Here is a 15,384-nt window from a genome sequence, read left to right as displayed (position 1 = left end):
CATGCCATCTGTTTATTCTGATGGAACATTTCTACAGACTCGAGTGCAAGAGCTTCTGCCTCTCAGATAAGTGGTATAGATAGAGTATGCAACCCATATCTGAAGGTATGGTTAACTTTTAATTTCTAATATGTGAATTCTGAGCCCTGTGGGTTAGTTGTGCTGTAGATCTAGAGACACTTGGGCTGGCTTTTATTGATTGTCCAGTTAGGCTAGTACTTGTGAGACCAGAAAGATAGTCAGTGACTTCCTAATCAGATTTTTTCTGGTGTAAGCAGTCACAGCAATCATGTGAGTATTATTATGTGACGGTAAATATTTGTGTCAGTAGAAATAAGATGCAAAATTTACACTTTCTTACTGTACTTGGAGAGTTTCTATTCCAGAGTCATATTGATACTTTCAATCTTTGTTGCAAGAAATCAAAGATAACAAGATATTATCAACTCATTAAAAAATCGTAAAATCATAAAAACTCATAAAATTCTTATTGACATGCAGAAGTGGTGAGGATTTCTGTTCTGATTTGTTTTTGTAGAAAGTTCTCCAGTCTTTTCATTACAATCACAATCCATTTGGCAATGAGATGGTGGGCAGCTGCTTTGTTACTTTAATTTCATAGGTGTTTCTTAAGATCTATCCAGGTGCTGTGGCAAGGATGTTAGTTCCTTTTGACTACCCCTATGCCCCCAGCCCCTTTCTGAGGGTGGATTTCATGGTAAAGTTAAGCAGACACAGTAGCAAGCACCTGCTTAAAAGGCAGTCTCAATCCTTGCCCTCCTTTTCCTCTCTTGAAAGTGTGAACTTATGCTTCTGCTTCTGTGCTGACACTGGCTTTTGTCTGAAGCCACTGGAAGTTATTGCAGGGACCCAGGAAAGCAGGAAACCTCCATATACGCCCTCACTAGATCAGTTTCAAACTTAAACTGCTTTGGATGTAGTGTAGTTGAGTGAAACTGCAAGCACCACTGATGGTGGAAAGTGAAGGAGCAGGGTTGTCCTTTGAGGTGGGTGTTAGATGATGTGTATTTCACATCTGTGATGTAAAACTGTGGTGTAAAAATTAACCAAGTGGGTTACCATTTTGGTTTCTGTTGGTTCATTGCATAGATTGAGGGAAGTGTCTCAGTGCCTCCTAAAATTAGCCCTTCTCTGTCATTCCAGTGAGCTGCCGTCTGGCATTTTTGGCAAGAAATATTTGGGCATGCTGTAATAAGAAATGCGAAGACATTGCTGGTGGAAACATGTAATGTGTCTTAGAAAAGATTGTTAATCTTTTCTAAGAGATATTTGAGCAAGGAAATGGCCCCTCAAAAAAAAAGTTTACTCAAAAGTGATGGATTCTGTCATTTTCACCCATAGATTTGAAAAGACCGAAGACACACAAAATCTCTTTAGATAATCATTAATGTGTAATCTTTATACTAAATTTTATCAGGTTTTCCTTCGAGGACAGTATTCAAGTGCTGACAGAATGCTTAACATCAGTGGAATAGGATACCAGAGGAAGAACTTTGGAGAATGCCTTGCAAGTCTGAAGGGGAAGGTTTTCTGTGTATCTCTGTCCCCTGTGCATTTGTAAGGGTCTTGCCTCAATAATAAGTATGTGAGCTGCTTTCCTTCCTTCCTTCTCCCACCTTCTCCCAGGGCCCCAGGGGACTGCTGGGCAACTAAAGTTGAGGAAGAACAGTGCAAGGTGATGTGGGGTAGGAGCAGCTTCAAGCAAGTGATCCGGCATGTAGCCACAGACAGCTAGCGGGCACTTGGACATCCATACTTAAAAATGTGCACAGGCACTACTCGGCAGTGAGCTGTTCTGGGAATGCTAATGGTGTCTCAGGTGCCAGGTGGGCAGGTGTATTTCAGAGAACGGGGTGGGCTGGGAAGATCAGTTGTATCTGACTCACCTCTTACATGCTTGAAATTTCTGTAATTACTATTAAATAAGACTGTAGATGCTTGGAAACCAAAGCTATGCCAGCTATTCCTCTCACCTGAAGGTACTTCATGTTTCAGTATGCTTCTGACACAGCACTGTGTGCAGGTCATTGCACTTATGGAGCACGGTACAGTTCCGAGTTCTGCCTCACGATGATACCATCCCAACAGCATATGACACATTTTTCTCTGTCATTTAAAAGGCATGCAGGAAAGCTGGTGACAAAAATTTGTGTTGGTTCTGTCTGGCTATAATATGTATTCCAAAATAAGGCATACAGAAGAGTTCCATGACAGGCAGGAGTGCTGTCTGGGTGAATTTTTTTTAGTTTTCAAGTTTTTTAGATATATAGAGCTAGTGAGGTGTAAATATGCGTTAGTTGTTTTCTTCTCTCCCTCTCTCTTTTTTTTTTTTTTAATATTTATTTATTTATGTATGTTTACTTTACTGAATTCTATTAAAATGCTCTAGTTTTGTTTCAGTGTTTGAATTTTTTGAGTTTGATTATAAATATGTCACTGTAACATTTATCTGTCAGAAAGTATCTCTGCTTGGTTTGTTTAGGCAGTAAACTGAATGTGAGCACGAGTATAGCATCAACAGATACGACAACAATGCAAATGCAAAAATCTTCACGATCTCAGTTTAAGTTCAGACTTAAAATTAAATAAAAATAAAAATAATCCAAGTACTTGAGAAAATAAATATATTCCCATTACACATTACATAATTGTAAGAGAAAATCCTGGCATCTCTAAAGTAATGTTTTGCATTCAGTCACTATTTCTGTAATCTCCGGTTTTATTCCTTCTCATCAATGACAGTATGTGGATGTGCATGCAGAATTCAGTATCATCAAATATCCCATTGCAAAGCCTTGTAGAGTTAAGAATAATTCTTTCTTGGGAAGTACCAATTTTGAAGAAGGCGAAGAAGGCATTCAATTTTGTTCTCAACCTGCTGGTTCCTGACAATGAAGCAGATAAAATATTTCTTTCCAACAATAATCTCAACATTGAGACTTCAAGGGAATTACTGATACATGTGGATAATGAAGTCATTGTGATTGTCTTTGCCTGAGATATTTCTATAGCTGACTCATTTATCCTGACTGATTTTCTTTTTTTTTTTTTTTTTTAAGAGTTGAATGTCTTCTCATTACAGGCACCTCTTTTTCTTACATTTATTCATTTATGCTCTAGGAATGTACTGCATAAATGTCATTAACTCAATGGAGTCTTTTTGACAATATGTGTCATACTTTTCTAATTGATTCCCAGAGTAACATGGCCTACTATCATTCAAAAAAATAGGCATGTATTCTGTTCATAAATTGTGTAGAGGTATGGCATGGTCCAATTTTTAGATAGACCTTTCTTTTTTTTTAACATGTAAGCTGGGCATGTTCTTAACCTTGTTTATGGTTTCTGCTGACAATGCTAAACCTGCGCACTGCTCTTTATTTTAAAGGAAGATAATAAAATGAATGTGGTGGTGTTTCAAATCAAGGTGAATAAAATGCCATGGTGATGCATAGGATATAACATCACTACGCAGAAGTTAGCAGTTTTCGGTGCTGAAATAATTCCTATTTCAGCACTTCAGGTGGTCAGTAACTGCCACGTCATTTAAATTAGATATATTTTAGCTGCATGAGCTTGCAGACTCTTTTGTACCTACCGCACAAACTTGATATATTAGGTGCTCAAAACTAAATCAGTAGCTTGAAGTGAGCTCGTGACATACTACCCCTGTTTGTAGACCCCAAATTAGAGATATTATGGTGAAATATGTCAGTACCCTACCTAAGCCAGCATTGTGAGCTTGCTGTTCAATTTGCCATTTCTTTTTGTTGCTGTTTTTTCTCCAGTGACTGCTTCTCTAGGTAGTTACCTGAATTTCACTGTTAGAGATATTTGGAATGTTTATTTAAAATTGATTCTTTCAGCTTTTCCATTCCATGTAATAAAAGACAATGAAAATGGTCTTGCAAACTCCCTGAAGTGAGTTGGATAAATCACTTGATACGACCTGGTCACTAAGCTATTGCTTAGAATGAGTTCATTGTTCCAGACAACTAACTGTGTTAATTAAAATGTAACATTTTGTAGATATTGTGTCTCAACCTCATGACTAGCAACTAGTGCCAGATACTGCGCAGTTGTGATAAATTGTGTTTTAAAGTCACAGAAATAATGTTTCTGGAGTCACAGAAAGTAAGTCTGCATAAGCATAGTTAAAATGAAAAAAAAAAAAAAAAAAGAGCTGGGTGGCAGAATACTTGTTCGCAAGCTGTTCAAGTTTCTCCTTTCAGCCACCATCTCTTATGGTCATAGGACAGCAGCTGAGATAAGTTTGAATTAGCTTTTAAATGAGTTTTTGTTTTGGTTTGAGTTTTTTGTTTTGCTTTGTTTTTTTAAATATAGAGGCACCTTGTGGCTATATGGAACACTTAACTGTAAAAACCTACCGATTTCTACGTAAAAATATTACGCAGTATAATATGTCTAAGTCATTTATTTGCTGATAAAGTTTTTGCTGCCTTCTCTTCAGTATACTTTTGGAAGGAGATATTGTTAACTTGCTATCTGTAGAAGACGAAGATGGGAGCAATAAAACTTTTCTATTAGAAAAAAAATACTAATGTAGAAAAAAAAAGCACCTGTTAAAATGAGTTCAACTTGCTGAGCATAGAGACACTTTTGACCACTGGGTAAAAAAACCCTGAAACAAATAGATATATTGCAAAAATAGTAAACGAGTTTATGAACTAATTGAGAAGCCAAGCAATGGCTTTGGAAGATATTAATTGACTGGTCAAGGCTTGTGAGAACTCTAAAGGGTTTGCAGCTGGTGGGGTTTTTATTGTATGAATCTACAGCCAGCATTTGCTCTTGGAGTAGTGAACATGATTCTAAAAATCCTCTCAGGTCTTTGTGAGTTGAGTATTACAGCTGATTTAAGGAAGCATGCCCTCCTCCAGCCTCTGCAATACGCTCTACCTACAGTCAAGCTCATCCTGATGAAACCTGGTTTTGACTGTTGCTGTGCCTGACACTGATGTTCCCACCAAGGTGGGAACAGGACCAAGTATGGCTCACGTCATGGTGGCTGATGCCCAGCTGGTGGTCTGTAATTGGTACAGTCTACCCAACTAAGGGGGTAGGAAGTTAGTGGACAAAAGTGTAACCTCTGGGGAAAAAAGAAGCCTGGGAGGCTGCAAACAGCAGAGGCTGTTGTAGCAGCTGCTTCTTGTGCCAGCCCCTCCATTTTCCATGGGCAACTCTGTAGCAATTTTAGACTTTCTTATGCAGCCTCTCCTTATTCTGACATTTTTCAGATGCATCCCATCTTTTGGGCAGGAGTAATTTGTGTAGCTGATGTAAAGTATGTCTGGCTGGAAATAAGCTTTAAACCTGCTCATCTCCTTTGCCGCAAGAATAAGGTGGGGTGCTCAGGTGAGAAGGTCAAGTACCACTGTATGGTGTGCAAGCAAGAATCCTGTGAGCTAACTGAATTTGAGCTAATTGGAATTGGGTAGTTAATATTGTCCTGATGTAATTTTGTTCATTGAACTTACCGTATGAAGTCTTGATTGGTCGTTGCAAGGTTTTGGAGCAATTTAGATCTAGAGGTGTGTTTTTACTAATGCAGAAAAAGAAAATATGCTGCTTTTTTGTTGATTGTTTGTTTGCTGGGTTTGTTTTTGTTTTTGTTTCCTTCTTTTCAGAAGCCAAGTACAGTGCTCAACTCCCATTATTAAACTGTCCTCAGTGTGTTGGGCAATCTATTTGATGCATAGTCTGTTGGGCTTTTTTTATTTGTCTTCTGCATGTTATACAGGAAAACCATTAAGGACCAAACTACTCACTGGAGATGGCATTTATAGGGTGACAGGCTGAGCCATGAGTGTAGTCTGTCATGCACAGAGAGAGAAAACTGTAGGTCTTGTTGGAAATTTAAAAATAAGCTGCAGAGAAATTCTGTGACTTTAAGGTTCATAATATCTCTGCTGTTCATCAGATCTGCGCTTTCAGGTTGGGATCCCTCAGTCCTCTGCATTAACCTATGTTTTAACTGAGTATAAGGATTTCTCATCAGGCAAGTACTGCTTTCTGTAATGCTTTTCCCCTTACTTGGCAAAGTCCCCTGTTTGTGTTAATACAGCTGTTATTGGTGCTGAGGAGTGGCAGGTATTGTCAGGCTGCCGTCAGCATAGAAGATAGTCAGGTGTCCTTTCAGGCAAGCTGAGTCCAAAATAAACCTATTTGTTTTAAATTCTTGCTAAAAATTTTGGAGAGTTGAATAGATATTTCTAGTTCATATTAAAGATATGCCATGTGTGGAATGATTTTTTCAAAAAATAAAAACCCTCATTGTTTGTGCTGAAAACCTCCATGCTTTGTTTTTATCTTCAAATTTTTCTTAACTCATTTTGTCACCACCTTCACAACCATGTAATTTCTTTCAGTTGTACTTCTTTGGAGCCTTACATATTAGAATCATCTTCTATTTTTGCCCACCACCATATAATTTATAAGAAGACATCCAACTGCAATGGACAACACTCAAACAGAGAATGCAGAATTCTCTACAGTTAGTATTACCAGTTATTGATCTTCAGTTACTATTGCTATGCTCTCCTGGAACATCCAGTATTAGCTGTATTTTTGTGGCCTTATTTGTTTGTTTCTTTGAATTATGACAAATTTTGAAAAAAAAATGGTATTCTTATGGTTGACCTGCTTTCTTGATAGTTTGTGGTGTAATTAAGACACATCAATTTTAATTTCTGGAGGGATGAGGCTGATATTGGGCTTCTTTTAATACATGAAATAAATAAGTTGTTACACTTGTAAAAACTAAGCTTATTATGATTACCCCAGCTACATGTACTACGTATAACCCTCTAACTTAATACTCACTAGCATACGAAGTGTATAGCTTGGTGTGAGGCATTTCACAGAGAAGGCTGAACATGCTGACACCAGAGGGAAGACACACTGTGAGCATGAGGGGAGGGACTTGCAGGCTATTAATGCACAGCAGTAATGTGTGGAGGTGTAAGAGACACGCATGGGACAGAGAGTGGCAAGGATGAAGGCATGTACCTTTTCTATGTGTTTGAGCTGTGTGGTGACCAACCCTATCCTCCCCACCTCCCCAGCCATTTCTGCTGTGAGCAGGGCAAACAGTCTCCTAGGGCTGGTACATGTTATGCTCAGCAAAACATGACTCGTTTAAGTAAATATGATTTTATCAGGTATGCATCCAGTATCAGCTTTTCCTCCAAAGTGGTAAAGCTTGTAGGAATCTGGTTTAGTTTTATTTTTATTTTCTGCCTTGAACTGATCATTAACAGTATGTGATCACCATAGTAATGAAACTACCTTCCTTTATTTTATAAACTTAGGTGGTGTTAAATCCTTGAGGGCAATGTAGTGGGACCATCATCACCCAGGCTAGGTAAATAGTATTAAGCCACTTAGTATGCATATGTTACTTGAAAATGTAGGAAGTTTTATGCATATTAGTTACTGTGCTAATAACACTAGGGGCCTTTTCTGGTTGTTTTTTTTTGTTTGGTTTTTTTTGTGTGTGTGTGTGTTTTTTTTCTTTTTTTTTCTGTCTATGAATGTGCAATTATTTTTATACAATATTTAATAATAAAAATATGACACAACGACTTAATTGTAGGAAGACTTACAGCTGAGGTTGATGCTGCATGCTTATTCTAGTCATAGGTGCCTAAATATCACAGTACATTTAATATACAATGTCATATACATACTGATGTGAGCATAAAGTACTGCTAGTAGCTCAGCAGAATAGGAACTTCATACTGATGAAATGTCAGTCTTAATTTTTTATTACCTTAGCTGTGGGCATTTTATGTCAAAACAAGGTCTGACCAAATACTGAAAAGTGCTATGCAATGAAAATGCTTTCATTTATTTAATGCCTTGCAAATGTACAAGTGGTATTTTCACATAGCCTTTGAGATGTTAGTGGCCATGAAAACTGGAAGAGATTTCATCAGATTTAACACCGTCAAGGACTGGCTAAAAATATAGTCAGAAAATGAGTCCGTAATTAAACTAGTTACATTAGAAAAGGAATCTTAAATTTTGTGCTAAGCAAAGGAAGAAGTTAAACTCACTATGCAGCGTCTTTGTTCAGATGGTTTGTGTATCTTAAATACCTATTGAAATTGTGATTCTACTGAAGAGCTAAACCATCCATGGTTTGAAATATTTTTTCATAAAATATTGTTTAGAACTTTGTGGCTCTTCATAGAGGTTCATGGCTGAAAAAAGGGGAACTGAGCTCAAGGAAAATTACTTGCAAGGAATACTGTGTGCCTTAGCCACATCTGCTTATAATAATTGAGGGAATTGTTGGGGTTTTTTGTGCAGAAATAAACGGTACAGCTCTCCAGTTTAGTTGCAGTGATCAGGGCATTGTGAGGGTGGAGGGAGGTCATTGTGCTGCCTCACCTGGCTTCGGGTCTGGGTGACAGGAAGCCACAAAATGCATCTGAGTAAGGGCCATCTGCCTGCCAAGTGCCTCAACAGGGCCAGGCAGGAGGGGGGCTGTTGTGGTGGGCACCTCGTGAGCCTCAGCTTCCTGCAACGCTACCTCTGAGCCAGGCTCTGAACATCTAAGTCATCACCTGTCTTGGCTGAAGCTGAGTTTTTGTGTTGTTTGTAAGCCAGAACAAACTTCTGATTGGGTGATTTTCTTGGGGTTCCCTTTCAGACATCTTTTATTTTTCATGCCCCATGTAAGAGGTTTTTAATTTTTGGCAGACTGTCTCTCAGGGCAGTCTGAAACTGTATTACTTACTTACAGGTGGACCCAGGTTGCTGGGGTAGAAAGCCTGAAGCACAAAATTCCTTGAAGATTTTAAACTGTGTTTTAAAACCCACTGAAAGAAGAGGATGATTGATACATGTGATATTTGCTATGGGAATGGCAACCAAAACATTATTAATGGCTTTGTTCTGTCTTTTTAGTTATCAATGGCAATTTTTAAACCGTTAAAATTTCAGGTTGCTGTATATACAGAAGGAAATTATGTGATTTCAAATTATAATTGGAGATGTGGTTGTAGAATAACAAATGAGAATAATTAATAGGAAGTTAATTGGGTAACATAAGAAAAGTTTATCCTGGTATATTGGGATTGCATGCTTCAGTTGATACTTAGTGTACTTTTGGGATTTCTGGTTGCACCTCACCTCTGGTTCTGATAGTATTTTGTATTATGCAGAATATTAATAATGCTGCAGAACAATTACTGGTTCATTTGCTAACTGATTAAAATTCATGCATAATTTATTTGAACTGGAAGAGACTTTATAAATAAGTCTCCTTGGCCTCAAGAGCTTAAAAACAAAATGTGTATGCTAATATAAGAATGTGCTTTACTTCTTAACATAAAAACTTAATAGGCAATGGTATATTAGTCTCATTAATATGAGGTTTTATTTGTGATAATTGTGCTCTTAATCAAAGTGTATACTTCTAAACACAGCCATATGTTGTAGAAGTTTATAACTTGGAGTCGGTAGTGCATCATGCTCATCAATGATTATGTTTTTTTCTGCAATATATACTGACCTTAGAATACATTAGTTTGACATTTAATATATTAGTTCCACAGCAAATAAACCGCCCTCATTAAGCCCAGCTGCATTTCTAGGCTTTGATGCAGGTAGGGATCTAAATTAGTTCATATGCACACTTTTTGCAAAACAAGATAAAATGTTAATAATTAATTGAGATATTTTCTACAGTTTTGTATATCCCAAAGCATAAATGGAAACATCTTGGAGCATTCACCTTTTCAGTCCAGGAGGAGAAAATCAGCTCCCATTACAGTTACTATGGCATGGCCATAGATTCTCTGGTCTCCGAACTGCGTGGTTTGAGACACAACTAGTTTAGAAAAAAGTCTGCAAAAAATCCTTTTGTGCCAAAATGTGGGAAACTTGGTTGTTTATAAAGCAAATATAAATACACTGTTTGGAACAAGCTCTGGTATCTGGAAGGAAACTTTACTGTTGGACGCAGAGAACAAGGCAGAATCAGAGGGTCATTAGCTGAACTTCACCATGCAGTAAAGATGTTATGTCAAAGGAGGTCCACCACTCCCCACCATGAACTCTGTCATTGACACATGTACAATTCTTCTGTGTCTTAACTTCTGTTGTGCAGAGGGTGGGGGGAATGGTGATGAGGAGGTTCCCCCTCTAAGGAAATCTTATGGTCTGGGGCTAAATGTTATTTTTAACTTACTGGCCATGAGATTCCCTCTAACTTCTCAGAATTGCTGCACTGTTAGTTCTGCATCACTGCTGTGTGAAACCCCTGTGTGCACTGAATTTAGCATTGTTGCCTAATTAACTGAAACAAATTAGTTGAAATATGAGCCATCTGGAATGAAAATGAACCTTCCATGTTTATCGGTGGATTCATTTTATTAGAGAAGTACATGTTGCTTGTGATTTGTTTCTTGAAAAAATCATTCTGAGGCAGTGTTTCTATGTTAAGATTTATCAGGGTAGGGGGGACCGCTCCTTTCCATTTGGTTACCTTTTTCTCTTTGCAGCTGCATTGAAATATTCAGGCAAGCAGAAGCTGATACAAACAGGGAAACGCAAAAGGCAGCACATATTGTTTTAATTTCAAAATTAGTAGTAAGTTACTGAAGACTCAAGTTGTTGCCATATGTCTTTATTTTGTCATTCTCTTACCATTTTTGCTCAGGTCTAAGTATTCTGAATGCCTGTAATAGGCATCTGTATCTTGTACCCTATCTGCATCTGATGGGTTTCAAGTTAACTGCAGTGATACTAATTTTTAAGAATATTCTGCGCAAGGTTAATGTATCACCTCTTGCAGCTCTTTCTATTAGGAAAGTACAAATGTAGTTTCAGTCAATGAAAGAAAATCTCAAGTTACTACCATAGTAAATTATATAAATGAGCATTTTTTTCAGAGAGAAATGTTAAGAAGCAGCAATATATAAATCAGATAGGATCTCATGGTCCCTAGCTGAGATTTTTAAATGGAAAGAATAGCATTGAGCAGATGCCAGTGGTGCACCACTCACTTCCATCAGCTGAAATTCTTCTCAATCCTTCTCCTTTGATGTTGGTTTGAATATGCTTTTGAGTTTTGGAATCTTTGTCGGCCAAAATCTGACAACTTTCTAAGTAAAGAGTCTTCCTCTTAGTGGGTTTTCCGGCTTTTGTTTTATCACTGGCTTACTTTTTGTCTCCCCTGCAGAGCCACCTCGGCCAATAGCACCCCCACAGCTGCTGGGCGTTGGGCCTACATACTTGCTCATTCAGTTGAATGCCAACTCCATCATTGGGGACGGACCCATTATCCTGAAAGAAGTGGAATACCGAATGACGTCTGGGACTTGGACCGAAACCCATGCTGTCAATGCACCAACGTACAAGCTCTGGCACCTGGACCCTGACACTGAATATGAGATTCGAGTCCTGCTCACCAGACCAGGGGAAGGTGGGACTGGGCAGCCGGGACCACCACTCATCACCAGGACCAAATGTGCTGGTAAGTGCTGCTTTGAAAAAATGAACAAAACCTCAAAATTTTCTAATAATCATTTTAATCCATTGGCAGGCTTGTTGACTCCAATTAACTTGTAGCAGAACTTAAGAATTCCCTTCACACCCACAAGATCTCCAAGTTTCTGGGACAATACGGATTTACTGTGTCCTCTGCTTTGCTCAGTCATTGTCTAGGTTGCTGTTTGCTAAGTCTGGGAGGGGTAGGTTAGGAGACGGGACTTTAGTAATCTAAGAAAGCATTTTGCTTCTCCTCATGCAAGGAAGGATTTCTGGAAATCGTGGTTTCTGGAAAGTGCAGACTACCTTGTTTCTTCACCTTTATATTTTCACTTCCATTTCAATTAAACTTACACATAAAGGAAGTTGCATGGGGAAAATAAAATATGTTTAAGAAAAAAATTGTATTAAAAAGATGTAGTGTACTTCTGCATAATTTGTCTTTTCCCAAGCAGTTACAAGTGGCCTGCCAGAATCTCTAAGAACTAGAATACAGGTACTAAAGTCTCTAGTCATGACCACTCCCAGGAGAAGTGGTCACAGCTCTCAGGCACATGGTGTGATTCTTGGGGCTGTCCTGTGCAGGGCCGGGGGTTGGACTGAATGATTCTTGTGGGTCCCTCCCAACTCAAGGTATTCTATTATTCTCTAAATTGTAAAATACAGTTGCAAATATTAATAGAGTATTTTCTCCATTTTTGACTACCATCACCAAAATCATGTGCTCCTGAGCCCTGCAGTCTGCTTCTTGTTTCTTAGAGTGCCCCTGCGTGGCCAGCACCAAGCAGATTAAGCACAGCCAGCTTGTGTTATATGCTGTTCCTTCTAAAGATACTTAAAGTTATTTTAATCTCAGCTTTCACAAGGAGAAAGATAATACCTTTATCTCGTAATTGTCAGGGAGAAAAATCAGATTTGAATCTCAGACTGGGAGACAAATAAGCATAACTTAAATTGTGGGTTTTCTTTCTCCCTAATTTCAGGACTTCTGGGGCCTGACAGTATTTTAAAGTTGCAACTATGTTAGATTTAGCAAAGAGTGCGGTTAACCATCTATTCAAAATTGCATTAAAATAAACAGAAGGAAAAGCTGCAGTTTCGGGTTTCCGGGTGTCATGTATATGTGTGCAAATATGAATAAGAAATATTAATGAAATAGTTTTTTTCACAAGTTTCTGAGATGTCTCAGTGGGCCACCTCTTTCATGCATGACCACTCCTTTTGTTTACTTAAGAAATTGAGTGTCGGGGTCTGGACCAGAAGCCAGAACTTCAGCGGACTAGGTCAATAGGCATGAAACCCAGAAAATTAAACAGTCTTTTCTGAAACAGGACACAGAACTGTCAGAAGCTGAGGCAAGCAACTGGAGTAGGACTAAACTGAAGCGTCTTCTGGCGTTTGTGATCTTATTTATAATTTAGGCTGTCTTTCTTGCAAAGTGAAAAGATCTGTGTGTCCATCTGAGTTAAGGTGCCAGTTGTTGAGATCTGAGTAAGGGGAAAGCATTGGTTTATTGCACTGAATTTGTTTAAACATTCTTCTGAAAAAGTAGGAATTGGAAAACAGCCTCTGTTTTAAAGAGGCTGAGCAGAGACTAACATATCCAAATGTTCAGGTTCTTTTTCTAGCACTTAAAAAAGTATAGTTTTGTTTACCCAAATTGTGACGGACAAAAGCTTTCTAAAAGGAAAGAAAAAGAAAGTCATTATTTATGTGACATATCTTTAGAAGCCAGTTAGGGGAAACAATGTTTTGGGTGTGATTATATTTTTAATTTATTTTCAGCTTAATGCTCACATATAAGGCTCCAAAATCTAGTCTGTCCTGATAAAATTTTTGAATTCAGTATAATCCACCATGAAATGAAGCAGATAAAAAAATACTTGAGCAGAAAAATCTGAACCTGTGACAAGATTAATAATAATGAAATTTCAACCTCTTTCCCTTGTAGTAAGACTGATTCTTCTTATTCTATCAAAGTGAAGGCAAATAAATGTTACTATTAGCTAGTTGCAGTTGGAAGACGGTGAGTCAGCAAGGGCTTGTGAAGACTGAAGTATTGTGCCCACCATCAGGGATGAGTCAGGGACAGAACTGGTTTGAACAGCAGGTCACCATTCTGCCTCCTCACCTGTCTGGAAAATGAGACAGACCTTCCTTTTCTGCGGTGTTTTCCAAAGGCTTCTGATAGATAATTGCACGCCCTAGTCAGGATGATTTTTTTATTTTATATATTTTGCTTGTAAGAGGCAAACTATAAACATAAAAATTAGTCTCTTCCAAAGAGAAGATTTATAAGAAAAGGAAAAGGTAATAATGGAATAGCTCACCCTGCAGTCTCTGCTGCTGCCAGTATTGTACGAGTGACTGGCAGGTGATTTACTGTGCTATATTAGATGACATCTCTGCAGCAATATCTTCTTTCTGGAGATCCTTCAATTATTCCTAATTCTCGTTTCTGACAAGACCGCTTCTTTTCCAGACAGATACTCTCTTTTCTGTCAATGTTCTTTGTCAGTTTTTTTCTTTCCATAGGTTTTATACATATTAGTTCAAATTCTGAAACAAGTTATAATTGTTTATCTGCTCAGTGTCAGATGGAGCGGAGGGAAATAAATGAATTTTCAACATGAAGTTTTGACTGCTCTCAATACAGATTAAAAAGCACACTTTAGTGAATGTTGATCTGATGAGATTGCAAACTTTTAAGTTTACATTCAGAGTAGCAGCAACAGCAAACTCACTGAAAAAATAATCAGAGTAGGTTAGTATTCTGCTCTCTGTTTAATACTTAAACAAATATTAGCATTGTTTTCAAATGAAGATTAAAATATTTTTTCCCCATAATTCATTCAGTATTTATAATTTCATTATACTTCTTAGTAACGTATTATTGCTCACTTGGCCTGTGCTTTGCAGGAGGTGTATCTTACTCCTTAGTGATTTGACTGATGATTGTACTTATCTCATTGCCATACATGCACATTATTATTAGGTATTTAGATAATTTTCGATCTTCCTCATAGCAAAGCTAGTGTCTGGTGACTCGTTTACTAAATGTTTCCGCTAATGCTAAACAAAATTGTTATTTAATGAAGGGATAATTCTTCCTCTAGTTAAGTCCTCTGACAACCTGTTTGTCTACCTGGCATTTCCCAGGTAATCTTTCTTGTGCCAAAGCTGAGCAAAGGCTTTTTGCTAGATGCGTTGTTTTATCAGTCTGCAATTAACGATAGTGCTGAGCAATCAAATATATGAAACCACTGAGTGTTTTTAAATGGCTGAAGTCTATAACATGTGAAAAAACCCACTGTTTTCTGACATTATCCTCCCTAATACCCAGGTGTATGCTTTGTGTTTTCCTTTTCTAAGCACCTCTGATGATGGGACTGGGCACTGTGTTCCCGGCTGCTGATACTGAGGGCTCCTGCCTCCCCATCAGTCCTCACAGGGCTTCTGAGATTTATTTCATTATGACTACACTTCCTGCCTGGTGTCATTGCTCACATTATTCACTTTTTTAGGATTTTAACACCAAAACAAAAGGCAGAGGGTAACACTTGAATCAGAAATAATCCTTAAGGCTGTTTTCTGTGACTTTGGGGTGTGTTGTCCTTCTGAGCGTATCCTCTGAGCTGTAATTGTCCTTTCTTGGAGAGAGTTTATGTGTAGAAAATATGTGGTAGTATAAAATTGTGCACTTGGCCTACTTTTTCAACTGTGAGTTAGAAGTTGTTCTCGTACATTGGCTGCTGCGTCTGAGTAACAACTCACAGCTCAGTTTTATGATTAACTGATATTTTAGTAGCAAAGGAGGTCAATAGTTCAGCCTGTCCAAAGCTT

The 15,384-nt window shown here is 38.1% G+C and overlaps 1 protein-coding gene across 13 annotated transcripts in view; it reads left to right on the top strand.

The window, feature by feature from the left end:
- The window catches only part of PTPRK (protein tyrosine phosphatase, receptor type K), a 396,664-nt gene that overhangs the window by 214,180 nt on the left and 167,100 nt on the right, over window positions 1-15,384 (top strand). For all 13 annotated transcript variants that reach the window (XM_027880554.1, XM_027880549.1, XM_027880547.1 and 10 more), the window contains exon 7: window positions 11,234-11,527. In XM_027880554.1, the coding sequence (XP_027736355.1) occupies window positions 11,234-11,527 (294 nt within the window). The remainder of the gene's footprint in view (window positions 1-11,233; window positions 11,528-15,384) is intronic.

Source organism: Empidonax traillii, unplaced genomic scaffold, assembly GCF_003031625.1.
Source record: "Empidonax traillii isolate 1590-97213 ecotype Southwest subspecies unplaced genomic scaffold, ASM303162v1 scaffold72:size2462915, whole genome shotgun sequence".
Classification (NCBI taxonomy): domain Eukaryota; kingdom Metazoa; phylum Chordata; class Aves; order Passeriformes; family Tyrannidae; genus Empidonax; species Empidonax traillii.
The sequence above is the reverse complement of the archived record's forward strand: the minus strand, read 5'-3'. Positions and strand labels throughout refer to the sequence as shown.